The sequence below is a fragment of the Thunnus albacares genome, chromosome 11 (assembly GCF_914725855.1).
Source record: "Thunnus albacares chromosome 11, fThuAlb1.1, whole genome shotgun sequence".
In the NCBI taxonomy this organism is placed as follows: domain Eukaryota; kingdom Metazoa; phylum Chordata; class Actinopteri; order Scombriformes; family Scombridae; genus Thunnus; species Thunnus albacares.
This window is the reverse complement of record NC_058116.1, coordinates 17,785,008-17,812,102: the sequence shown is the minus strand read 5'-3', so window position 1 is coordinate 17,812,102 and position 27,095 is coordinate 17,785,008. Positions and strand designations below refer to the sequence as shown.

Below are 27,095 nucleotides of genomic sequence, written 5' to 3'. Positions count from 1 at the left end.
AATCTGGTTTATGTACAGTATATACAGCCTGTTCAAATATTGATTAATGAATGAAATGTATTGCACATTTATTATTTAAAACTCAATAAATATGTATAATTTGTAAGTACAGTAGGTATTATAGTGTTACAGGGTTATTTTGCACAGTGAATGGGTTAACTGTTCATAAGTGTGACATCCAATTAGTTAAACATTAAACAGATTGGTGGAGGGGGTTGTTGGTGGACTTGGACCATTTCTTTTTTTCTTTTTCTATTTTTAATTTAACCCCATTATTTCTGAAATCCTGGGTACAGCCATGAGATGGAGTCTATTTATTCTCTGTCACACTGAGCCACATGAGGGCGTTTGACCTACATCTGATATGCTTTTCATTGCACTGACTCGTCTCAGATTCATTCAGCACCACAGAAAACATTAGACTTTTGAGGCATACAGCTCCCGTATGTTTCAGTGAATATGTACTTAGTAATTTACTTGAATGAGCGCGTACAGTAACATATAAGCGAAACGTTTACGGAACGATTCTCTCTGTGTGTGAAACAGGAACTTCTTGTGTCACACGTCAGTTTCTCATCGGAACCATAACAGAGTGACACAGACTCTGTGAAAGAGGGAAAAAAGAAGATGGCACGAGCTAAAGTAAGTTACTTTCCTTCACATTTCTTAAAATAAGCGGATTATTACTTTGTATTATTTTGTTAGCTAACGTCTGTATTTTAAACAGGCGAATTTTAACCGTTACAGGCAGTTTGTTCTTTCACGGATCTTCAGACGTTGAACATGTTGAGACATGTTGTGACTGCTAATTCATGAACTGGAAAACATGACAGATATGGAGAAGAAGACATACAATTCACGGCAACTTTGAGTTTTTACTTTACAATGAAATGCTGAGTTATAATCCTGTTTTTTGAACATTTTAACTGTAGAATTTATTTATTATTGCCCTTACTCATGGTAACCTGATCTTCAGTCTTATTGCTATTTCTGTCTATTTGCTGAGGACCTAGCTGCTCAATATTAAAAAGTGTCAAGAAGCTAATACTTCAGTATGACAGAGGACATCATAGAGTATTATAATCCTGAGTTTTATTCAATTTAACTGCAGCATTTTTTTCTTATTGGCCTCTGAACCTGGTACAGTGACATGAAATAGTTAACTGATTATTGCTGTCTATTTCCTGTGGTTCTAGCTGGTCAGTATTAACATGTGTCTAGAAACCAATACTCCAATAAAGCAGCCCTCTACTGAATGTGTACAAAACTCAACTCAGTGTATTCGAGTTGTAATAGAATGAGAACAAATGGACGTAAAACACAGCCTTATTAAAATATCTTCTTCTTCTGTGATCATGACTTGTCAACTTTAATGTGTTTATTTATTTATTCTTAATTTGTATAGAGACAAGTATATAGCATAAACTTATCCCACATACTCTTCAGATTTATACTAGGTTGTTCTTTTTTTACACACCATTGCGCAATGTTAGACACACTCAGATGGCTCCCTCTGGATATAAGACGTCAATTTCACTGGTACCAATTTATTTTTAAATGCATTGCAATTAACTTTATTTATCTGTACAGTTTAAAACTAGTTTTTGTTCCTTATACCTCAAATTATGCGCTAAAATGCTCTTTATGATAAGGTGTATAAATTACACCATTATCGCCTTGGATTTTATTCACTGAACAGTGGTCTGTATATCGCAGCTTTGTCCTCTGAAAACAACGATAATCACGATAATGGTGGTAATGAAAATCATTGGCGGTATTAATACTGTCAGAATGTTTCACGGTGGTATATCGTAAAAAGGTATAGCAGCACATCTCTGCCACATACCACAGCATTTATAGCCTAGCTAGTTTGCAATGCCTGTCCTTAGATGGGCTTTTAAAATACATAAAACACAACAGTAAAATACATATGAAACTGTACAAGACTCAACAATACATATACACACATTCACAGCACATACAAAGTGGCACAAAACAAACAATCATACTATAAAAGTTTCATAAAACAACAAGCATCTGATCACTCATGACTACATGACTGATCCCTCTTTTAAATGTTCCCAGTCATGATCCATTGTTGAGCAAAGAGTGTCGCCTTGAATTAAAACCTGACACGTTTGTTTTCTGTAGTCGGCGTTGGTACTGTGCATGGATGTGGGGTTCTCCATGTCCAACTCTGCCCCGGGGGAAGAACCTCCCTTTGAACTTGCCAAGAAAGTCATTCAGAAGTTTGTCCAGCGCCAGGTAAAACTTCTACACATTTACGAAACAAAGCACAAACAAAACTACTCTCATGAGAGTGTTGTCATCTTCGACATGCACTGAGAATGCCTTCATTCAATCATCTCACAGGTTTTTTCAGAGACTAAGGATGAATTGGCTTTGGTTCTGTTTGGCACTGACTCCACCAAGAACTCGCTGGACAAAGACGGCCAGTACCAGAACATCACTGTGCATCGCCACCTAATGATGGCTGATTTTGAGCTTCTGGAGGAAATCGAGAATCAGATCCATCCAGAGAGCCAGCAGGCCGATTGTATCCTTTTTCTACACACAATATCAGTACAGCGGAAGATTTAATTTAGCAGGTACATGACTCTAATAACAGATTTCATTTTCAGCTAACGTACTGTATTGAATACCTGAATAAACCCTTTACTTTATACAGTGGCAAAATAAGATAGAGGTAGCTAGCTCAACTATTTTGATAACTGATTAATCATTGAGTCATTTTTAGTTTTTTTTTTAGTTTTTTAGTCAATTTCTCTGATTCCAGCTTCTTAAATGTCAATATCACTTTTAGCCCCAAAATTATTGAGAATATCCCTGCTAGACTTATATTAAATTTTTTACAGAAAATATAATATGACTGTATCCTTTTGCTCAATATTTTTCCAGAAGTACAGTTGTAAAATTGTTAACTTTTGCAGGTACACACTATAAGTATTAAGGGTACAAAGAATCAATAGACTCAATAAACATTTTTCACTGCACATTAGGACTGGTCATAAAAAGAAAAGCACAGCTGTAATTAATAATTTAAGTGCTCGAGTGAGCTGTACACAGTGGGGAAGTCCAACTCCTGCTGCTCCTACATGATGTCTGAGAATCTATTAGCTCCTTAACTGTTGTTCAACAGGGCTGGATGCTCTTGTTGTCTGCATGGATCTCATTCAGACAGAAACAAAGTAAGTGTGAGTTTCCTTTTTACTCATAAATAATTCTTACTGCTCACTGAAAGAAAACAAATTCTAGGGGATTTTTTTGGTTGTTTTTTTCAATTATGTGACTCACACTATGTTTCTGTTTCTTTTTAGGGGGAAAAAATACGATCGTCTGAACATAGTCCTCCTGACTGACCTCAACACTCAGGCCAGCTCAGAACACCTTGACGTCATTATTGAAAACCTGAAACAAGCTGACATCACATTGCAGTTATTGTAAGGTTCAGACACCATGTTTGTTACACACATTTGATTTGATTTGATTTTAATTCAAACATAAGTTGTATGTTTGCTATGTAGTGCACTATATTAAACCCGCAGTGTGGAACTTTTACATATAAATGAACCTCCGTTACATTCAAGCCCTTGCCAAACGAGTTCACACAATGCTGATTAAGCCTAGTACTGCCAGATAAATATCTTTGTATACAGAGTTTTTAAATCTCATGTTGCAACATTCTCGTGCTGGCCATTTGGCTGTTAATCATGCAGCTCTTCTAGACTTTCCAGATGTTATAGGACTGAATGGATCAAATTTTGATAGTGAAATGAGTCCTTTTGTGGTGGTTGTGTGACACTCAAAACAATTTATCCACTGTTTTAAAGCCACAACAGTAGGTTATGGTCAGTGGTGTACTGGCTATCAGGCATACTGTTTTGGGGCAAATCCCGATGGGCTGGTGGACCGTCAAAACATATCTGTTTTTACCAGCTGTTTCTGTATGCCTGTAATGCATACTGCATGCCTGTGTCAGGTAATCACAGACAAGCATTCCCCTTTGCTCTCACTGCCAGAGGGGGGAGACAAAAGGATGGAATATACACAACTTTATACTAACAATCCCACAATGCAGTGTGTTGCATTTTATAGATGCAAAAATTATCATTGTGAGACTCTACAGCTGACAGTGATGATGACGCAAAATGATGATGATTAAATGTTTTAAATTTCAATTTACTGCTGAGTAAAATACTCAGTACTGAGTGTCCATTATATAGGGAGTAGTGGACACTCACACACACACACACTCTTTTCTTGATTCATGTAATGAACACTTATTAGAGGTCACACTGGATTAAAATTATATCCTGTGGATACATTTTATGTTAAATGGATCAGTTGTTAAGTTCATTGATTGTAGTTTCATTGCATTTAGTCACATATATCCCTCATCCCACAATTTCTTTTACTTACTCTGAACTTTTGTATTTCCAGTTTGCCTTTCCCTGCGGAGGACGATGAGGAGGGTGGAGGAGATGCAGACAGAGGAGGTCCCAGTCAGCCGGGCACAGGCAAAGGTCTGTCCAGGGAACAGAAGAATAGCCTGGACATGGTGAAACACGTCATGCTAAGCCTGGATGAAGAGGATGGTCTCGATCAAATTTACACCTTTAGGTTGGAGAGTTTTTGTCAAACACTGGATGTTTCTCACTTCTTTCTTTCTTATTTATGTGTCTTTTCTCTAAATCATTTATAGATCGAAAAGTATTTGGATGATATCATACGACTTGGTTTTCCATGTTTGACTCCTGTTGTAGGAATGCCATCGAGCAGCTGTGTATGTTCAAGCGTATCGAGAGGAGACCCATGGCCTGGCCCTGTCAGCTGACCATCGGCAGCTCTCTCTCCATCCGTATTGTTGGGTACAAAGCTGTAAGTTGACTGTGAAGCGCACTGGATGAATATATACTACATATGCTTGTTAAACAGGTTTGTTGAATAGTGACGAGTTCTGTCATGTCTGAATGATGGACTGCTTGTCCACATGTGATCATTTCACTCTGCAGTCATTAAGTCTGGTTGATTGTTTGCTGGACAATTTTAGGAGGAAGTTTGTACTTAGAATAAAATGACTCTAAGTCAGTGCTTTCATTGACTTACTCTACATTATCTAGTACACAGGTAAATCTGAAATGATTGCATAGTGTACTTACTGCTGAAGTACATACTTTGCTTCACCTTGCTAGTGTGTACTGGAAAAACACAGACGATGGTTCATCAATAGTAGTCAAATTAAGTCTCGCCAGGGGAGGTTTTCTCATCCAGACATACAACAATTCATGTCCTCCAGGTGACCGAAGAGAGACTGAAGAAATTGTGGGTTACAGTTGATGCTCAAACCAACAAAAGAGACGACGTGAAGAGAGAGACAGTCTACTGTCTGGACGATGACAACGAGACAGAGGTGCAGAGGGATGACACCATTCAAGGTGAGAAAGTTATTTGAAGTCAGATTCCTTAAAGATGTTATGCTCATTACTTAAAGGGGACACGTCATGTACATTTCCAGGTCTATATTTTTAACTTGGGGCTCTACTGGAATATCTTTGCATGGTTTACAGTTTAAAATAACTAATTTATGTTATACTGACCCTTTACGCAGCCCCTCAGTTCAGCCTCTGTCTGAAACAGGCTGTTTTTGCTCCTGTCTCTTAAGCCCCCTCCTGAAAAGCCCACTCTGTTCTGATTGGCCAGCTCTCAGAAGCTGCCCCTCAGCAGACACCCATCAGTTGTGGGGGTTATCTCAACAAACCATGAAACAAACAGTAGTAGTAGGATTTCACTACTTTTTCTCCTTCTTTACTTGATATGTCAACTTCTCAAATACATTTGTACATGTTTGAGCCAAAATCCAATCTGAAATATGAGATGCGACGAGCTGATGTCAGCTCATTGTCAATGGAGTATTTGGAGCTGAAGCCCTGGCTTTTGACTTGCAGGGAGCATTTCTACACACATTGACCTCAAATTTTGGAACTTTGACCATGTTTAACATAAATATCTGACATCACAACTGTATATAAACAAAAGAAATCCAGAAAAAGCATAATGTCCCCTTTTAATAACAACCAAGAAAATCAGACTCGAAATTCCATTCAACATTAAACCTGCAGTGTGGAACTGTGACATATAAATGAACCTCCGTTACATTCAAGCCCTTGCCAAACAAGTTCACGCAATGCTGATTAGGCCTCTCACCGCCAGATAAATCTCTCTGTATTTCACAGTATACCAGAGTTTTTAAATCTTTTTTTTAATTACGCTCACTGCCAGAAGGGGAAGACGAAAGTCCCACCTTTAAATTTCAATTATTTTCTGTTCACAGGTTTTCGCTATGGAAGTGACATTGTTCCCTTCTCCAAAGTGGATCAAGAGCAGATGAAATACAAGCATGATGGGAAGTGCTTTGCTGTTCTGGGCTTTACCAAACAGAACCTGGTATTGTACTTGTTATGACAGTGTGATTGTTCATGGCATCTAAAAAGTAAAACACATGGAAAATGATGTAACTGAGCTCGTTTCTCTTTTCTGTTTGTTAATTCTTATGTTCTTTTTACTACCTGTCTGCAGGTTCATCGCCATCAGTTCATGGGAAACCAGGTCATGAAGATGTTCGCTCCAAAGGATGATGAGGTGAGAACGGAGAGAGCCAGAACAAACCTGGTGACTATATGTTGATACTGACCTGTTTCTGTCTGTTTCTATTGGTCTGTCCAAGCAGCATGCAGGAGTGGCACTGTCTGCTCTCATCCGGGCGCTGGATGAACTCAAAATGGTGGCCATTGTACGTTACGCCTATGACCGGCGCTGCAATCCTCAAGTAGGAGCAGCTTTCCCTTGCATCAAGCAGGACTATGAGGTGGGATCATGGACTTCTAAACATGCTGTTTTGAAGTATATTCACTCAATCTGTATCAAATGGCACAGAGCTAATGGTCCGTCTCTTGCTCTTCATAGTGTCTCATGTACATCCAGCTGCCCTTCATGGAAGACCTCAGACAGTTTACATTTCCTTCTCTTGAAAACAATAAGAAGTTCACCCCCTCAGGTACCATTTCTGCACGTTATGCTGGTTAAAAGCAGTAACACTGATGGTATTACTTAAAGTAGGTGTTTCACTCATGGTTCATCCTCACACAAGATGTTAAGACCAGTCCCACACATGCCAAACTGCATTACTTATTGGAAAGTGCACACATGGGCATGTCTGAACTGCAGCTGATGTTACCTTACTGGTTTACATAGGTTCAGAACTGCTGGTCTGATACAGCTGGCACCGCAGCTCTACAAAGGAATAGTTTGACCTTTTTGGTAATCCGCTTGTTCGCTTTCTTGCAGACACTTAGATGAGAAGATTGATACTTATCTGTATGGTTAATATGTAGCTGGAGCCAGAAGCCAGTTATCTGAAGTTAGCATAAATACTGGAAACACGAAGTGCTGCTCTGTCTAAAAGTAACTAAATCTGCATAAAACTCACTGATTACCATATCTTGTTTGTTTAATCTGTACAAAAACCATTCTGTGCTTGACTGCTTCTTGGCCAGGCAGCTAGCGGAGACTCTGGGAGGTTGTGTTTTTTTGGTTTTGTTTTTTAGTTTTGTTTTGGGTTTTTTTGCTTGGCCTAAACAAGTTACATATAGCATGTTAATTAGTGATCTTTAGAGGTGCTGTTAGGCTGATTTTGTTACCTTCAAACAGAGCCAGGCTAGCTGTTTCCACCTGATTACAACCTGTGCTAAGCTAACTACATATTTAACGTACATAATGGTAATGATCTCATCTAACTCCCAAGAAGAAAGTAAATAAGCAGAAAATGACGATCTATTCCTTTTAGAGAGAAATAAGTCAGCAGACTTCAGTGTGAGATTTTGGAATTTACATTTGTTTGTCATGTGACTCCTCTAGACACCCAGCTGTCTGCTGTCGACTCTCTCATTGACTCCATGATGTTGGTTGAAGATGAGGATGGAGAACAAAAGGACATGTTCAAGGTCCACCACATTCCCAATCCTGCGTTCCAGAGGCACTTCCAGGTACTGCACACCTATTAGTTCTCAGTTGAGGCAGTCAGAAAAGTTTTGGAGGAGAGGGCGGTCGCATTTAACATCAGAAGCAAAAGACTTTATCTTTCTAGACTCGAATAGAGCTTCACCAGCTAGAGGGTGCTGATACTCACCCAGGATTACCCCTTCCTCAGTCACTGTCTCTCTCATCTCCTCTATCCCACCTCTCCTTCAGTGCCTGCACCATCGGGCAGTAAACCCCGGCACCCCTCTTCCCCCCATGGAAGAGTGGCTGAAGGCTGCCCTCGAGCGCCCTGAGGTAATTAGTGAACGTTGCCAAGCTCCACTAGAGGAGACGAAGAAGAAGTTTCCTCTCACACAAGTGGAGAAGAAAAAGAAGCCGAAGACTAGTGCTCAGATTTTTGGCAAAGAGTAAGTTTGGATTTAGTGTGGACAAGGCTGTGAATCATGTATTGAAGTGTTGTCTAAATATTTATGTAGAGGTGTGTACACAGTTTGAACTTTCATGTGTAGATATCATACTTTTATCTCCCAGTAGTGTGTGTGACTGAGGTTTTACAAAAATAAAAAAAGCTTAAATTCTTTGTCTGTATTCTACCTGACCCCTTTTTCATTTACAGCTCGGAGGAGCCGGATGCCAAGAAGGCAAAAGGAGATGAGGAAGAGGAGGAGTACAACCTGGCTAACATTGCTGAAGGCTCTGTAACATCGGTGAGAAGCTGGGGGAGGCTGGATGACATAATAATCCTAGACAGATATCCTTACTATAAAAATCTGCTATTCCAAATAAAGTACTTCACCACTATTGCTGTATATAAAGTTGAAGTTGGAAGTTCACATGCACTTAAGTTGAACTCCACAGATTTCATGTTAACAAACAAATAGTTTTGGCAAGTCGGTTAGGACAGCTAATTTGTCAATGACACAAGTAATGTTTCCAACAATTGTTTACAGACAGATTATTTCACTCGAAATGATATCATGGCTTTAGAAGCTTCTGATAGGCTAATTGACGTCATGTTAATCAATTGGAGGTGCACCTGTGGATGTATTTTAAGGCCTATCTTCAACTCAGTACCTCTTTGCTTGATATCATGGGAAAATCAAAAGAAATCAGCCAAGACCTCAGAAAAAATATGTGGACCTCTACAAATCTGGTTCATCATTGGGAGCAATTTCCATGCAGCTGTGATACCACTCAGGAAAGAGAAGCGTTCTGTTTCCTAAAGATGAACGTACTTCGGTGCGAAAAGTGCAAATCAACCTCAGAACAACAGCAAAGGACCTTGTGAAGGTGCTGTAGGAAATGGTTACAAATGATCTATGTCCACAGCAAAACAAGTCCTATATCAACATAACCTGAAAGGCTCCTCAGCAAGAAAGAAGCCACTGCTCCAAAACCGCCATAAAAAAAAGCCAAACTACAGTTTGCAACTGCACATGGGGACAACGATCTTACTTTTTTGAGAAACGTCCTGTGGTCTGATGAAACAAAAATTGAAGTTTGGCCATAATGACCATCGTTATATTTGGAGGAAAAAGAGGGAGGCTTGCAATCCAAAGAACACCATCCCAACCATGAAGCACGAAGGTGGCAGCATCTTGTCATGTTCACAAAATGGATGGCATCATGACGAAGGACAATTATGTGGCTATAATGAAGCAACATCTCAAGAAATCAGCCAGGAAGTTCAAGCGTGGTTGCAAATGGGTCTTCCAAATGGACAATGACCCCAAGCATACTTCCAAAGTTGTTGCAAAATAGCTTAAGGATGACAAAGTTGAGGTATTGGAGTGGCCAACACAAAGCCCCGACCTCTATCCAACAGCAAATTTGTGGACAGAACTGAAAAAGCGTGTGCAAGCAAGGAGGCCTACAAACCTGACTCGGTTACACCAGTTCTGTTGGGAGGAATCAGCCAAAATTCCAGCAAATGATTGTGAGAAGCTTGTAGAAGGCTACCCGAAACATTTGACCAAAGCTGGACAATTTAAAGGCAATGCTACCAAATACGAACTAAGTGTATGTAAACTTCCTACCCACTGGGAATGTGAAATATAAGCTAAAATTAATAATTCTGTGTACCATTATTCTGACATTTCACAATCTTAAAATAAAGTAGTGATCCTAACTGACCTAAGACAGGGAATGTTTACTACAATTAAATGTCAGGAATTGTGCAAAAGTGAGTTTTAATGTATTTAGCTAAGGTGTATGTAAACTTCCGACTTCAACTGTATTATCCATTTGACCCTTCTTCCCAACAGAGTTTATGAGTACAAGAAACCAAAAGTCATCTTTTGAAAAACAATGTAAATACGTATGTAAATATGGAAATGGCATACTTGAACATTTCCATTCCTTACTCATGTTAAACACTTCTCCAGGTGGGAAGTGTGAATCCAGCCCGAGATTTCCGCACTCTGATCAAGCACAAGAGTCTTCCATTCGGGGAGGGTGAGGTCCAGTTTTTCTGTATTTTCTTTTCTGTCAAACTGGCCTGATAAACATTTCTGATTAATTTATAAACCATCGTGACTCATGTCCAGCCCCAGTAAGTGTGTTTATCTCTTTTATTTGGTTGTGGTGACCCTGATGTTCTCTCCAGTCTGCCAGCAACTAACTCACAGGATAGAGCAGTTGCTTAGCAACAAGGACACACCTTACTACATGAAAAGCATCACCTGTATCCAGGCTTTCAGAGAGCAGTCTGTGAAGGTAAATTAACATTTGGGAAATGTGAGTCTGTGAAATAACCTTGAGATATCCGAGTGCACAGTTTTTGCTGTGCTATGGAGATTATGAGTCAACTTGAGAAGATTACAATGAGTGTGTTTCATTCTCTCGCAACTTTAACGAAGGCCACTATGTGCTTATGTGCGTGTATGTCGATGCAAGCTTTTAGTAGATGCATAAGTGGATTTTGAGTGTTTCGTGTCTTTCGTAATTCAGCTGGGGAATGCTGATCTGTACAACAGCTACCTCCAGTCCCTGAAAAGAAGCATCCCAAACAGAGGGCTAGAAGTCTTCTGGGACCTGCTTGTTCAAGGTATGATAAGCCTCTTTACTGGGGGGCAGCAGGATTTCTCCCACCTCATTTCCTCCCTTTAGATGAGATGAAACTTCCACACAATGTTTTTGAGTGCAAAATAGTAAAAGTAAATAAGACACAAATGGGAGTTGATGCTTAAACAGCTGTGGCCTGAATCACAGCACAAGTCTCTGCTGAAATAGTTTCTCAACTTATTCTTTGCTGTTTGTTTGACAGATGCCATATCTCTGATTAGCAAGGACGAGGTTGAAGGAAGCACCGTATCCAAAAACGAAGCTAATCAGGTGAATTAAAGGATAAGTTCACATTTTTTCAAGTCTTAAAATAACAGTCAAAAAATTGTGAAAATGTCCTTTAAAGGAATAATACATTAAAAATTATCTTGAGACTGTTGTGATTACTTACTGGAGCCTACTTTGCCCTCAGTTTCTGTTGGCTGAGGAGAAGAAAGAGGAGGCAGCTGCACCAACAAGTGAAGATAATGGAGATGTTGATGACTTGGTAAGTTTTGGAGTGATTTTTTTTGTTTCTGTGGGAGCCCTTTTCAGGTTTTAAATATTTGACTGTTGTGCCCCAAACTTGCATTAAAGCCATTTCCTGTATATTTGCAGGATGTACCTCTGTGTTAGTGTCTGGCCAAAATCTCTGATATAAACTCTCCAGTCTGACATTTTTCTTTTTTTTCTTTTCATGTGCAGCTGGACATGATGTAAGAAGGGAGGCAATGGGGATGTCTGTAGCTGACATACAGGGAAATGAGAAGAATGCAATTTTTCAGTCCAACCAGAGCAAACCAGTTCAGCCGTCCTTTGATCTGTCTCCCTACTTTGTCACATCATTGTAACTGAGACAACCGTTGATATTGAGTAACTGCATGTATACTACACAGAATGGGACCAATACCATATAAATGACTTATTTTCTTTAGAAAAACTGGTTCAAGTACTACATGTTGAAGGCTTTCGATGTGTTCAGTCTGGAACGTCTTAAATGTCAAATTGTAATTTTTATGAATCTCCTGTTATCTCCATAGTAGATTCGTAGTAATGTTGGATACAGTGAGTGCTTTAAATCTAAAGATTTATGTGCACCAGATATCCTTGAGACTTTACAGAAGACAGCACCACAGTGTCCAACAAACAGCAGGTTTATTATCTTTAATCATTAAAGCTTAATGGTTGATGAAGAATGCTTGACTTGTATGTGTATTTGTGTGACAAATAATGAAGATTAATACAGTTGGCAGTGATGTAATTTGCAAATTGTATAGTACGTAGCAGAATCATAGTTTTTAAAGGTTAGATTACCAGTAGTAGCATCAGTGTGATCTTCATGTCCACATGAGTGTGGTCTCTCTTTAACATATCCACTGGATGAAACGGTCAAAAAAACGGGACCGAGACAGATTAGACAAGTCTTGTACTTTGAAGATGGCGTCCTGGTCACCTATGGCCAGCTTCTTTAAAACTTCTTCATTAACATCGCTTCCTGTAGCTATCACTGTGGAGACGACCTGTTCCTTGCGCATGGCATCAACCGACTCTGTCAGGTTGCCCATGACGGTGATGCCGTCGGTGATGAAAACAAATGAAATCTCTGCATTGCGTCTCGTTTGCCTACGCAGAATGTTATCGATGGCGTAGGAGATGGCGGGCTCCACGGTGGAGGATGAATCTAGATAAGTCAGGTCAGCTATACCGGTAGAGATAGTGTGAAGGTTGTGTGTAAGAGAGAAGGCCAGACGTTGCTCGTTCTTGCCGTACTCTATCAGAGCCAAGCGGGCTCGTCTTTCATCGTCCTTGCTGCGGGCCAGCACCAGTCTGTCTGCCACCTTCTGCAAAAATTCACGGACATGACGGAAGTTATCTGTCCCAAGGCGCTCTGAGCCATCTAGTAGAAATACCAAATCCACTGGCCGCTGCACACACGGGGATACATCAGGTTCTGTAATAAGAAGCAACAAATCACTCACTGAGCTGCACCCCATTACAATATTGAAGAAATGATCTAGTCATGAATAAAACCCACCGCTTTTACAGGGGAGATCAGGGCACACAATCACCGGGTCTGGAAGGAAAATCAATTGGACGCAGGTTAGAAAAGTGGACCGAAGGACCAGTATGATCATCTTGCTGGGTTGACTGTTAGAGGCTTACCAGGACAGAGCTTAGTCTCAATTTTGACTAGAAAGTCTTCTGCCACCAAGTCAGCGTACCTCCTCATCGTCTCGGAACGGCCTCCTTTTCTGCACACTATCGACGACAGGGTCTCGTTATTGTACGTACGATTAAACATATCACCAACCCCAATGGCATCCACCACCACTCTGTCATCATTGCAAAGGTAATGGAACCCATCCTCTTCATCTTTCGGATCATAGCGGCCATCTGTAACCACCACTACGGACACTTTGGCATGGGTTCTCTTGCTGTTCTTGATGAGGGTTTCATAAGTGAACTTGAGAGCTGAGGGTGTGAAGGTGCCCCCAGCAATCCACTTTAGATTCTTCACTGCCGTTTTGAAGTCAGAGATGGAGTTTATTTTCGGGTCATCAAGACGAATGGCCTCAAAGGTCCCTAGGTGACTGAATTGCACAACTCCAACTCTTGTGCCTGGAAGCAAACATTTTTCAAATCAGCAAATGTTACTTTAGACTTTTTTTTAGCCATGGATTAATACATTTGGAGATTTAGTGAGTATTTATAACAGCAGGATGGTGGTTATACTGTGTGAGATTGACTCAAAATAAACTACATGTTTCTTTGTAATGAAGGAGCATGTCACCAAGTGCACAGTGGGACAGATTTATGTGTTCAATAGTTCAGGCTATCAGTCTTTGGCTACACAGACACCACTTGTTAGTAGGAGCAATTTATTGGCGGTTTTAGTCTTTTCATGGAATTTGCTGATGCTAAGAAAATATTGCCTTTAAATATTTCAGATAGAGATGCATTTCAAAAAACGTTTCTGATGTTTTGGTTTTGTGTTAAACATCAGTTTGAATCAGAATTGACAGTGTTTAGAGTAGTAATATTAACTGTCAATACGTCTGATTGAAAATACACATTCATACTTTGTCATTACTGTACAGTGTTAATGAAGAGCACAAGGTAAACAAGGTCCTGTCCAAATATTTTTGGATCTAACAGTATGTCCAATGGTGGATAAAGTGATTCATTCTTTGGAAATGGTTAAGCTTTTATGTCAGCCTCTTCTTATTGTCACTTGAAACTATGTCTGCAAAAGGATTTACAGGGAGGTCTGCATTTTGTTTTTGCTGGACTGTACCGGTGAGTGATGCAGGGTCACTGGCCATAGTTCCCAGTCTCTTGATGGTGCTGATAACAAAGTTCTTTTCCAGGGTGAAGTTTGTCTGCCCAATGCTTTCTGAGCTATCAATTACAAATATAATGTCCAGAGCTCCACAGTACTTCTCACAGTCTGAGACAAAAGACAAGAACAGGATCATCATGTTGAAAAATACCAACAATAAAAGTGTGTTAACTTCATCATTGTATGTACAGTATCTTACCACAACAACCGCACGTCTCCCTGATGTAAGTCATGACATCACAGTCCTGCGGTGACGTTTACGCAGGTTAGTGGTAATACAACTGATGAAATAAGGACAGTATCATGTTTGTTAACTGTAAGGCTTGTAAAATGTTACTCACATTGAGCCCAGGATCGCCCTCTGGTCCAGGGCCTCCCTGCACACACACAGCACAGGCACAGAGTGATGCAACTGGATCTAAAATTTGCTAGTATGGTCAAGTCATTATTTGAATGGTTGAGCTGTTGCTTACATCACGTCCAGGGTCTCCTCTTGGCCCTCTCTCTCCTGGCTCGCCCGGCTGACCTGGATCCCCCTGAGCAGAAAACATTTTTCAGTGGAATTGCCTCATTTTTCTGAATAATATTGCATTTCTTTGGAAGTGCACAAAATAATTTTTCTGCCAATTTTCTTAGGAACTAGATTCTACTCAGGAAATAGGCTCAAAGGAAAGTATTCATAGCAAGGTCTGTGCATAATGTTGCTGTTGAGCACCAAATTCCATTCACTCTTATTGTATTATGATGGTGGCAGAAATCTCAGCTCTCTCGGAATAAAATGAAGGCTATCTGCATGACTAGAAACTACAAGAGGTAAGCAAAAGAATATGTTTTGTCATAGTTTGGGTGAACTTAACTCTCAAAATCTTTGGGACTGAGCAGCATATAATGCGCACATTTTAAGTTTTGCATGTGTAGGAGCCTTTCCTGTCGCATTTCAACTACACGAACATCTGTTCTTGTTTTTTTTTTAATCTACATGTCCCTGGTTAAAACAGAGGCAGCTCTAATTGAAATCCAAAACCTTAATTAATTAAAACTTACAGACTCTCCTATATTTCCTGGTTCTCCAGGGTCTCCTTTGGCGCCACATTCACCTCTGCCCCCCCTGGGCCCTCTTTTGCCTTCAACACCTTTATCTCCCTGGGAAAAGCAGAGTTACCTCAGACTAAAGTAGCAACATTAAAGACAAGCAAGAATTTCGTGAGGTAAGCAGGAAACCGTACAGTGGGCCCTCTCGTTCCAGTATAGCTGAATCCTTGCCTTCCTTTGTCACCCTTTAGAAGAAAAAAAAAAGATGTTAATGATGTTGCAGTATTTTACATGAATACCATCTCTTTGCTGAAAGTGATGATCAGAAAAGTTGAACTCTTGGCTCACCTTTATTCCTTTAGGCCCTGAGTCTCCCCTTGGTCCAGGATCTCCCGGATTTCCCATGGAGCCCTGCGACCACAAAAGAGGATATTCAATGAAAATAGTATCATTAACTGTACGTTAACCAGTGATATTTCATTAAGAATCCCCTCAAAACAAGAGCTCTATTATGATGTGTTGCAATCTTGTGGTGTGTAATTTTAAGTAAATGTTGCACTATAAATAAACTTAATGTGAATGTTATAATGATTGTTATAAACAATATACAATTTCTCCAAGGCCTCCTGGTTCTCCTGGCCGACCCCTCGGTCCTGGTAGTCCATTGTCACCCTGTAAGAGAGAGGAAGTATCACAGAGAAAATATTCTTACTGGACATTACTTTCACTCCAGCCCACATACACAGTGTTACTCAGGCTGATGTGACTTTGGCAAAAAGCATAGCGCAGGAGAAGTTGTGTTGTCTTTCTTTTGCAATGTGATTTCCCAGGAAAATGTGTTCTTATAATGAGACACTCAGCTTATGCTCTTTTGGCAGGACACCCAGTACATGAATACAATATTGGAGGTCTAAGGAAGACTTGCTGAGTTCTTAAGAAGCAGCTGAGTCATCCTGCCAAAATCCACCCACAGCTCGTTCTCCTCACCTTGGCGCCTTTGAGTCCGTCTTCCCCAGGTCGGCCTCTGCCTCCCTGTAGCCCTCGTTCTCCCTTAAAATAAATGAATGTGTCAGGATTTGCACCAAACCATTAATCATAACTTAATGTATACAAAACACAACAGTAACTGAGAGGTGATAATTCTGTTCCAGGGAAATATGTGAGAGGCATATTAGTTAGACTTTATTGTATCCGGGGGGGAAATTCTTTATCACAGATACACACATCATCACACAACAGTGACAGATAGAAATACATCAAGCACAACACAACAGAGCACACCAACGTCAGGCAAAACAACATGAAAACAAGACTTGTAGTTCCCTCAGCGAGTCACCCTATTTAGGGCTGCTACAGCTGCAGGTACCAGGCTTTTGCCAAAGTGAGCCCTTCTGCACCTCAGGGACCTTTACCTGCATCCAGAGGGCAGTACAGCAAAGTGGTGATTGAGTGAGTGTGTGGTGTCCTGTGCTATTGTATTTGCAACATGTATGATGGCCTTTCAGTTGAGCTCTTGATCTTTCTCTGTGGGAGTAAAGCCTAGTGAAAGTGATTTAAAACTCATGGGACTCAGCTCTTTCGTTCTGTTGAAATCTCATGTTTGTTCAGTGGAATCCACTGTGATTTGTCAGTGTGACAAAGTAAGTGGTTATTTGGCTCTCAGATCACAAATGCTCTTTCCCTCATGTTCTTCTCCTTTTGTTTTTTTTAAACACACTAAGTTAAGTCATATTTGAGATGAAATTCTGTAGAATTGTATTTTAAGAGCAGATGTTCTCAGCACCACATACTTGCTCCAAAAACAAAACCACAACTATTACAATGACATTCAGATTACATTGAAAACATGAAAGTGATCTAAGCTCATTTATCTGAGTGCTGAACTTACCCTCTCTCCTTTTTTCCCATCAGGTCCTTGTCCTCCCTTTGATCCAGGGTCTCCTCTCCTTCCCTGTTAACATTTATTAATATTTCATGACAAACTACAGCAAATTCTCAAAAAGAAAGTCATTTAGTTGATAAAATAAAAGTGTTTGAAATACCTCTTCACCATTTGGTCCAGGCAAGCCTTTAATACCCTGAAAGATTATTTCAGAGTCACCTTCTATCATTAACTGACAGTATGAGAGAAGTAATTATAAAGGAAATAAGACATCATTTGTACCGGAGTTCCCCTTTTTCCTGGCGATCCTGGATTTCCAGGATTTCCTCTTTCACCCTAAGGAACAGATATTCATGTCAGGGATTCAATTTTTTAGGTAAGAGAAATTTTAAATTTTCAAAAGACGTTTTCTGTTGCAATTTAATTTAAAGGTTACCTTTGGTCCTCTTTCACCAGCAGGGCCTGGGAGACCAGATTTCCCAGGGAGGCCACTGTCACCCTAAACAACAACAAACAAAAAAATAATAACTTTATTTGTATAGCACCTCTCATACAAGAAATGCAGCTCAAAGTGCTTTACAACAAAAGAAATTACATGTACAAAGTGCTTTGCATGAAAAGGACATAAAAAGAACATATGAGCATGTAAAGATGGAAAATAAAGATGGAAAATAAAACCTACTTGATAATATTAATTAAAATAAGATCAAATAAAGTGTAAATACAATGCATAGAATGGGTACTTCAGTGGTGATAATTTGAGACTTCATAAGTGAAAGCTCAAAGTATTTCGCCATGTGTACACAACCTGTGAATCGGCACCTAGGTCTTTGAAGCCATAAGCAAACAGGACCTCCCTTTTCCAAACAGGTGGTGCTGTGGGAGTTAAAAACACACACCACAGTTTTTTCTCAAACCTACCAACCATTGACCTCAGCACCTATGTAACATAAGATGGAAAATGAAATCCACTTGATAATAATCATAAAAATAAGATCAAATAAAGTGAAAATACAATATATAGAAAGTGTACTTCAGTGTTGGTAGTTTGAGACTTAATAAGCAAAAACTCCGAAAGTATTTCACCATGTATACACAATCTGTAAATCGGCCCCTAGGTCTCTGAAGCCATAAGCAAACAGAACCTCCCTTTTCCCAACAGACACAGACTCACCACTGGTGAAAAACCCCCACAACCCCCGCCACAAAACCACAGATGACATCAGTTAATGTAGATTTAACATGACTAAAGACCTTGCTAGTGGCCACATGTGGCTCAGTGCATACCAGAAAATAATCTTCAACGGATTTAAAAAAAAAAAAACAGCTTTGCTATTCTTAGGCAAAAAAGTCTGACCTGAAGGTGCAGAGGTCCTGGGAAAAGGCCAACATCAAAAAGATTTAAAAATCATAATTTTAGTGTAGAGAACATTGATAAAAACTGCAGGTCATGTGACCACTTCTGGCAAAGAAAGCTTTTGCTGTGCAGATCCATTACCAGAAAATCTGAGTCAGATATATTTGGTATTTCTGACAGCTGACTTGTGTCTCCGACTTGGCAAAGAACCAGTCAACAGAGATGTAAACATGGCTGCAAAGCCACAAACACTGTTAGTTACATCTAAACAACATCTGATATTGCTAATAAACAGTCAATTTGGCTAACTGAGCAATACACTATTGGGTTGGATACTTCTAATGCAGCATTTGAGCTGATGCTAACGTTAGCATGGTAACTTGCTTGCTAGCAATGTTGGCCCTAATGTCAAAGTACAGCTGAGGCTAACAGGAATTTAGTGTGCTTGTTTCAGTGAAGCACAATCATGGTCTCCAAGTTACTTCTTTATCCTTTCACCTTTCCTTCTCAGCAACACTTTGACACCAACTAGTCCCACAGACTTTCATGTAGAAACTAAACTGTTCAGCTTCTTCTTCTTGTAGTATGTGGGACTTTAGGATCCATGAGATCTAGTGGATTACTGGATGATATGTTAGGAAGTAGGAACAGGTGTGTCAGTGGGAGGTGCTTAGGTAAGAAAAGGCCAAGCTTGAACTATTGAATGACATTTCCCTCCCATCAACCTCATTTTTAACCGACACGCACACTGCAGTAGCGGTTCCAACAAGCACTTAATGTTTCCACCTCGATTGCACGAATATGCAGATTTACGCGTTGTTAGTTTTGTATGCCTTATCTTATATCTATCTCGCACTGCTGCATCAATCTCATCAACACTTGCTGCTATTTTTCTGGCTCTAACACATGGAGACAACATTCCCATTCGTCCCCATTCAGTCCTTTGCTCTTCCAATGGGAAAAGAGCCATCAACGAGCACAACACCTATTAAAATTTTATTATGGAAAACTTTTGTGTTGGTTGACAAAGATGCTCCTGACAAAAGTGTTGCTCTGATAATTGAAGTTGGTTTATTCTGCACAACTTTCTGCACACACCAGCTCACACAGGTGTTTCACTAGCTATACATCCTCAGAAAAACTGTTTTCCTGGCAGATAATGTTGCTCAGCTGCTCTAACAGCCAAGCTACATGTGGAGCTGGTTGATCAGGGTGCTCAAGGCTGTGTGATATGCTCTGAAGCACCATCTTTCAGCTAAAGCAACTGCACTCAAATTTTGTCTTTTGTAGTTTTAGTGCTATTATGACGTGGACAAGTGAAAATTCTGGGGCAAAGTGAGGATCAGTCTTCTCTATAACTATATAAATTGAATTTTGTGTGAATCCTTCAAATAGCTGCAGATATTTCACTCTGGACCAAAGTACTTGATTGACAGACTGACTCTGTCTCTAGAGCCCTAGAGTGGTTAATCAAAGTCAAATGAATGTTTCAGTTTCTATTCATTCTGTCTCTTTACAGCAAAATGAGAATAATGAGAAGATCCTTGCCTTGATTTAATACAGACCTTTTCACCTTTCTTGCCCGGTGTCCCAGGTTCACCAATGTTTCCAGGGTAGCCATTTGGTCCCTTTTAGAGATGAAAATAAAATTTTGGTAGTTCAGTAACTTTTTACAACAACAGGGATGATGAATTGTAAAATTCACCAGCCAGATTCATTATTTCACCTAAAAGATATTATTAAAGATGATATCTAGAATAATAATAACCAAATAGTATAAGGACTTACCTTGTCACCTGGATCACCTTTGCAACCAGGAGCCCCGATTCGGCCAATCTTACCCTGAAGATTTCACAGAGGATATCATATCAGCATACTTAACATACAAGAGTCATGATATATCTTTTACTTTTTCGTAGGAAGACTCACCTTTTGTCCATCAGTTCCATTCCTGCCAGATACTCCTCTCACACCCTGAGTGTTTGGAGGTCAGTGAAGACAGAAAATTAACTACAGTATGTAAATCTTGACTATATGCACAGTGTAAGATGTAGTATGATATAAAGAGAAAATATGTATGTAAGCATGATATTACCCTTGCTCCACTTAGTCCAATGTCACCCTGTTGAAGTAAAACAGATTTATGAATCCAAACAGCACTTCATTCAATCTGACAGATCAACAGAAAAGTAGGAACATAAAGATTTCAACCTCACCTTGTCACCTTTCAAACCAGTCTCTCCCTATATCAGAGCACAAAAGGACATGTTATTGAAATGAAAAAGGAAAACATGGATAACCATGTAGCACACACAATCATAAGTCAGTAGTTCTCAGCAAACCTTTTTGCCGAGTGGCCCAATTCGACCTTCAATGCCAGGATCACCCTGTAAAATAAACAATGATATTTGACATTTAAAGTGATGATACAGTATTTTGAGGGGATTCAAGTGTAATAATGATATTTGGTTGTTAAATTCCTGTAGACATAATCTACCTACCTGTCTCCCCTTTTCCCCTTTTGGGCCAGGAATACCACTGTCTCCTTTCCTACCCTATAAATAAACAGAAATATTGATTTTTAAAAAAAACAAAACAACTTTGGTACAAGCAGAAACATACATCATTTATTTATTTTTGTTTTGATTTTGTTTCTTAATACTTACTTTTTGACCGTCAAACCCTTTTGGTCCAGGCAACCCAGGAATGTTAAGGCATTCTTCTTTATAACACTACAAGACCAGTTAAGAAAACAAAACAATTTTAAATATGGTAATACATGAAAACAAAGGAAACGAGAGATTTGGTGCAATGACATATCTGTACACATTATAATTGCAAGGTTTAAAAAGGTTTTCTTACTTTTAAATAGGCTTGATATTTCTGTAAAGAAAAGACTGAGGTAAGTGAAAAGTAAATCTACACAAACACCAAACAAAAATATAAAAATATAAGCATTCAAAGCAAGAAAATGTTTCAGATCACCATGGCTTTTATGATACGATCAATCGTTTCATCCCTTGTTCTTGGTCCTCCATCTACAGCCATATAGTCATCACGGTACACATCAATAGGAGAGCTGGCTATCTCCCTCATCCCTAATTTGTCGATGATCTTGGATGCTGCCACTGAGAACAGATGGATCCCCTGGTCCCGGGCCTTCTCTGCCATCTCCTTGATCCCCCCACATGGGCTTCCTGTCACATGGCCATCAGTGACGACCACAGAGAAGAGGACAGTGTTCTCCGTAACGTTTTTCTTGGTCATTTCATATGTCATTTTTTTGATGGCGCAGTCGGTGTAGGTGCCTCTGCCGAGGTACTCGATTTTACTGGCATCCCTGGTGAAGTTAACCGTGCCTGTAAGATTGCTGAAGATATCTTGCCTCTGAGAGTACTGCAGGCCTCCTATGGACCAGTTAAACTGGACCTGGTCCCGGTACACCTCATTACGCAGCTTCCCAGCAAACTTCATGGTGAACTCCTTGACCTTGTCCACCAGTATTGGAATTGGGGCCTCCTGCAAGGCGATGCTCTCTGAGGTGTCAATGACGAAATATAAGTTGATGCAGCAGTCTTTTATCCTTTCTGGAGGAGAGGACAATGACAAAAGTAAATACTGAAATCAGAAATTCTACAGAAATTACAAATGTAATAAATGAAAAGGCCTTAATTCTTCTTAGGCAACTCCAACAATAACATAAAGTGCTGCTGGTTACAAAATCATTTCTAAAGAGTTTGGACTCCACCAGTCGACTCTCAGGGAGATAATGTACAACTGGAAGACATACAACACCATTGTTACCCTCCCCAGGAGTGGTCAAACAACAAAGATCACACCAAGTGCAAGGTGTGTAATAGTCCAGAAGGCCACAAGGGACCCCAGGGTAACGTCTAGGAAACTAAAGGCCTCTCTTGCAGTGGCTACAGACAATGTTCATGAGTCCACCATCAGGAGAACATTGAACATCAATATTGTGCATGGCAGAGTTGCAAGGAAAAAAGCCACTTCTCTCCAAAAACAAGATTGCTGCATGTATGGTTTGGTTTGCTCAAGACCATGTGGATAAGCCAGAAGGCAATTGGAACAATGTTCTGTGGATGGATGAGACCAAAATCAAACTTTTTGGCTTGAATGAGAAGCGTTCTATTTCACGATAAGCAAACACTGCATTTGAGCATAAGAACCTTAACCCATCTGTGAAACAAGATGGTGGTAGTATCATGGTTTGGGCTGCTTTGCTGCCTCTGGACCAGGACAGCTTGCAATCATTGATGGAGCTATGAGTTCTGAGTTGTACCAGCTAATTCTACACAAAAATGTCAAGGTATCCATCTGTGTACTGAAGCTCAACAGAAAGTGGGTCATGCAGTAAGACAATAACCCTAAACACACAAGTCGCTCTAACAAAGAATGGTTAGAACAGAAGAAAATGAATGTTTTGGAATGGCCGAGTCACAGTCCTGACCTTAAACCTACAGAAATGCTGTGGAAGGACCTGAAGTGGGCAGTTCATGCAAAGAAGCCCACCAACATCCCTGAGATGAGACCGTTCTGTAAGGAGGAATGCTCCAAGCTTATGTACAGGGCCGATAAACAGTTACTGGAAATGTTTGGTTGAAGTTATTGCTGCAAAAGGGGGTCACACCAATTACTGAAAGCAAGGGTTCACATACTTTTGCCTCACACAAATATGTAAGATTGGATAATTTTCCTCAATAAATAAATTAATAACTTTCATGTTTTTGTCTCATTTGTTTAATTGGGTTCCTTTTATCAAGTTTTAGGACTTGGACTAGGATATTTTAAGTCATATTTGTGCAGAAATAGAGAAAATTCTAAAGGGTTCACAAACTTTCAAGCAGCACTGTATTTTACTGAGCTAGAAAGAAATTAATGAAACTCACTCTTACACACTCCAGGTTTCAGTGGGGCTAAAGTTGGGCATAGACGGTCACCTCGCTCAGGTATTGGCCATGGGCCAGGAGTCTGAGGGATTGCAGCATGGAGCATACACAGAAAGATGAACCCTGAAATGACTGCCATTTTCCTGCAGCCCCTGGAAAAAACAAGACAGAGAGGAGTGCACTGTAGGACAGTTGTAGAAAGCTCACTTTTAATGCCAAAACCCCCTTTAAATGCAGGAAATAGCTGTCAAACAAGTGAGTCTTCACAGAAGGCATCTCAACAGCGTCTAGGAATGTTTATCTTTGTTTTAAACAATGTCAGAGAATAACCACACTGTGTGGAAAAAGAAGACAACATTTGAATGATAGCTGAAATGGAAATTTTAGTTGTTGCATCCTACCTGTTCAAGGTTCCCAGACTATCTCATGTCAAGAACCCCAAAACATAAAGAAGACAATAGATTGATAAGAGGTGTTCTGTTATGCTGATAGAAAGGCGGTGGAATGTAAATACATTTACTTGTACTTAAGTACTATTTTGAAGTACTTAGACTTGAGTGTTTACATTTTACTTTATCGCCTACTTTTATTCTTTTAAATTTAAGAAGTAAATATTGTACTTTTTTACTCCATAACATTAATTTAGGAGCAGATAAATATTTTACATCTGAAACTCATCTTATAAAATCTTATAAAATATGCATTGCTATAGATTAAACTACCTAACAGTATACAATGTAGTCAATATTTGTCTTACCTCAACCAGCTGCAACATTAAAATGTTTCTTTTACATGCATCAGTAATTGAAGTGCTTTACATGAAAAACATAAGACAAAACATAAAAGAAACACAAGACTTCATAAAAAGACAAATTTAAAGGACCAGTGTGTAGGATTTAGTGACATCTAGAGGTGAGGCTGCAGATTGCAACCAAATGAATACACCTCTTCTACCACTCCCTTTCCAAGCGTGTAGGAGAACCTACTGCCACCATTAAACTAGCGAAAAACACTAAAGGCCCTCTCTAGAGCCAGTGTTTGATTTGTCCATTCTGGGCTACTGTGGAAACATGGCAATGCAACATGGGTGGCCTCCATGGAAGAGGACCCACTCCCTATGTAGATATTAAGGGCTCATTCTAAGGTATGAAAACACAACAATTCTTATTTTCAGGTGATTATACACTAATTCCAACATACTTCTGAATGTTATATCATTCAAAAGCATGTTGTAATTAGTGTACACTGAAAGAAGTTTTCCTTGCTGTAGGGCTGTGCGATATGACAATATATATCATATGACGAGAGAAAACATGTCTATTGTTTCATACTGTGCTCCATCATTTATTTCATTGTGACACAAATCACACTCTTTACAGCAATGTTTATCATCATTTGGACTCTATCCATCTTTTGCGCTGATTACAATGATAAATTATTCTTCTTGACTTTTTTCTCACAAAGCTTTTATTGCACTTACAGTAACATAACGAGTGTGTAGTTGTCATCAACTCTCTGTCACCTCTACTATTTACCTCTCTCCACCCAACTATTTATTTATTCATTGTTATCGGGATATGAGATTTTGGTCATATCGTCCAGCCCTACCTCACTTTAATCATGCCTCCTGTTTATACTGGCTGTTAAAAGATCACTTTAAAATGTGTTTTCAATGTAAGTGATGGGGGACAAAATCCACAGTGATTTTGTGCAAAAATGCATTTAAAAGTTTATCTGAAGCTTATATGAGGCTTCAGCAGTCTGGGTTAGTCATACCAAGTGTATATCTGCCACATTTACAGTCTTTTTAGCATCAAAAAGAGGACTATGGATTTCGGCCCCCATTACTTACACTGTAAATGCATTATGAAGGGATCTTCTAATGGTCATTATGAACAGCAAGAATGATTATGGCAAGAAAAACATGTTTCAATATTCATTTGGGCACCTGACTACTGTTTTAAGATACACTTGAAAAACTGTGAACCCGTCCTTTAAAAGAGTTACATGTAAAATAAAAATAAGCTAAAATAAGACAGATGAAACAGTAATTGTTCAATACTAAAATATTTAAAAATACAACACTTCTGGATGAGGAGTACTAATTACTTTTACTTAGCTGAGGTACTTTTACCATAGTAAAATTTAGAATGCAGGTTTTACTTGTAACACTATCCTGACTGTTAATCTTATTGGTGCTCTGGATAATTTTCCTCTCCTTACTACAGTACATTTATTATCTTCAAAAAACACATTTGTCAGCAGTGGTGGAAGAAGTACTTAGTTACAAGTTAAAGTCCTGCATGAGAAATCCTACTTAAGTAAAAGTACATAAGTATCAGTAGCAAAATGCACTTAGTATTGCAGTAAAAGTAGTGGTTTGGTCCTTCTGACTGATATGTTATTATATATAACATCATTAGATTATTAATAGTGAAGCATCAGTGTGTAAGCAGCATGTTACTGTTGTAGCTGCTGGAGGTGGAGCTAGTTTGAACTACTTTATATACAGTTAGATAGTTTAGTCCAGTGGCTCCCAACCTAGGGGTCGGGCCCCTCCAAAGGGGGTGTTCCGGTTCGTGAGATGATTAATGGGAGAGGAAAGAAAACAAAGTTCTGATACACAGATGTGTTTTCAGTTTTGGGATTTTTTCTCTAATCGTTGATTTTTGCTGAAATATTGGATCATTTGAACATTTATTGAAATTAAACCATGTGAGAAGTTTAGAGGGAAAAATCACTATTTGGTGGACATGTTAACAACTCATAGACATCTGAAATGTGACTCCAACTACACACTGCTTTTTGTAAGACATCGCAAGCCAAAAAGGTTGGAAACCACTGGTTTCATCTTTAATAATGTGTTTTATTTTGAAAGCTTGTTATATTATACATTGTGTCAAATCTTCATCTGAAAAGTAACTAAAGCTGCCAAACAAATGTAGTGGAGTAGAAAGTACAATATTATACTGGAAGTACACTACTTGAGTAAATGTACGTGGTTACTTTCCAGACATACTGTGTATTCAGTGAAGAGGAGTTTAACACATTTGGTATTTTACATTAGCTGCCTTGAGGAAAGTTAAAATAAAGTTAGGCTACTTACCACGGCGACACTGCTGGGGATTTAAAAATCCAAGCTGCGACTCGAGGCTGTCAGGAAGCAATTTCCAGATCCAGTTAACTGCAGATAATCATCTCAATCGGAATTTGTTCCCATATCAGCGGACTCAGAGGGTCAACTCTTGGTGGAGGGGCGGCCCGTTTTTATCCTCAACTGCACGCACCAACGCACCCACGTACGCGCAGGGCAATTTCATTGGTTAACATTTACGTCGTTGTCTGCGATTTGAAACAGCAGGTGGACTCAGAGGACCAGTCTCAAAAAAAAGAAGAAAGAAAGAAAGAAAAAGGAGAAGAAGGAGAAGGAGGTTTAATTATGGAAAAGAAAGAAAGTGGCTTTAAGTAAACATAGCA

At 39.4% G+C, this 27,095-nt stretch overlaps 2 protein-coding genes across 3 annotated transcripts; one reads left to right on the top strand and one right to left on the bottom strand.

Annotated features, from left to right (window-relative positions):
• Positions 1 to 390: 390 nt before the first annotated feature.
• On the top strand, positions 391 to 12,296 carry xrcc5 (X-ray repair complementing defective repair in Chinese hamster cells 5). Of its 2 annotated transcripts, XM_044366094.1 has the most exons (21): positions 393 to 642; positions 2,152 to 2,265; positions 2,374 to 2,557; positions 3,161 to 3,209; positions 3,339 to 3,461; positions 4,462 to 4,641; positions 4,785 to 4,899; positions 5,318 to 5,456; positions 6,353 to 6,465; positions 6,598 to 6,660; positions 6,749 to 6,886; positions 6,985 to 7,075; positions 7,936 to 8,063; positions 8,269 to 8,465; positions 8,675 to 8,765; positions 10,443 to 10,512; positions 10,664 to 10,773; positions 11,008 to 11,104; positions 11,324 to 11,391; positions 11,534 to 11,608; positions 11,806 to 12,296. In XM_044366094.1, exons 1-21 carry the CDS (start codon positions 628 to 630, stop codon positions 11,818 to 11,820), a joined length of 2,175 nt encoding a protein of 724 aa, XP_044222029.1. In that variant the 5' UTR covers positions 393 to 627; the 3' UTR covers positions 11,821 to 12,296. The 2 variants fall into 2 exon arrangements, with proteins under 2 accessions (XP_044222030.1, XP_044222029.1); XM_044366095.1 differs by lacking the exon at positions 3,339 to 3,461 and having other exon boundaries at positions 391 to 642.
• LOC122992328 (collagen alpha-2(VI) chain-like) lies at positions 12,239 to 26,878 on the bottom strand. The gene is made up of 28 exons (XM_044366092.1): positions 26,725 to 26,878; positions 23,619 to 23,770; positions 21,697 to 22,298; positions 21,574 to 21,594; positions 21,378 to 21,443; positions 21,213 to 21,266; positions 21,054 to 21,098; positions 20,928 to 20,954; positions 20,807 to 20,833; positions 20,641 to 20,685; positions 20,500 to 20,553; positions 20,277 to 20,339; positions 17,791 to 17,853; positions 17,637 to 17,690; positions 17,515 to 17,550; positions 17,361 to 17,423; positions 16,460 to 16,522; positions 16,082 to 16,144; positions 15,821 to 15,883; positions 15,667 to 15,717; positions 15,485 to 15,583; positions 14,914 to 14,976; positions 14,782 to 14,817; positions 14,640 to 14,685; positions 14,396 to 14,548; positions 13,264 to 13,719; positions 13,136 to 13,174; positions 12,239 to 13,051 (listed from the first exon to the last, which is right to left on the bottom strand). The coding sequence occupies exons 2-28, from the start codon at positions 23,755 to 23,757 to the stop codon at positions 12,465 to 12,467; spliced, it is 3,078 nt and encodes a 1,025-aa protein (XP_044222027.1). The 5' UTR covers positions 23,758 to 23,770; positions 26,725 to 26,878; the 3' UTR covers positions 12,239 to 12,464.
• Positions 26,879 to 27,095: the final 217 nt, after the last annotated feature.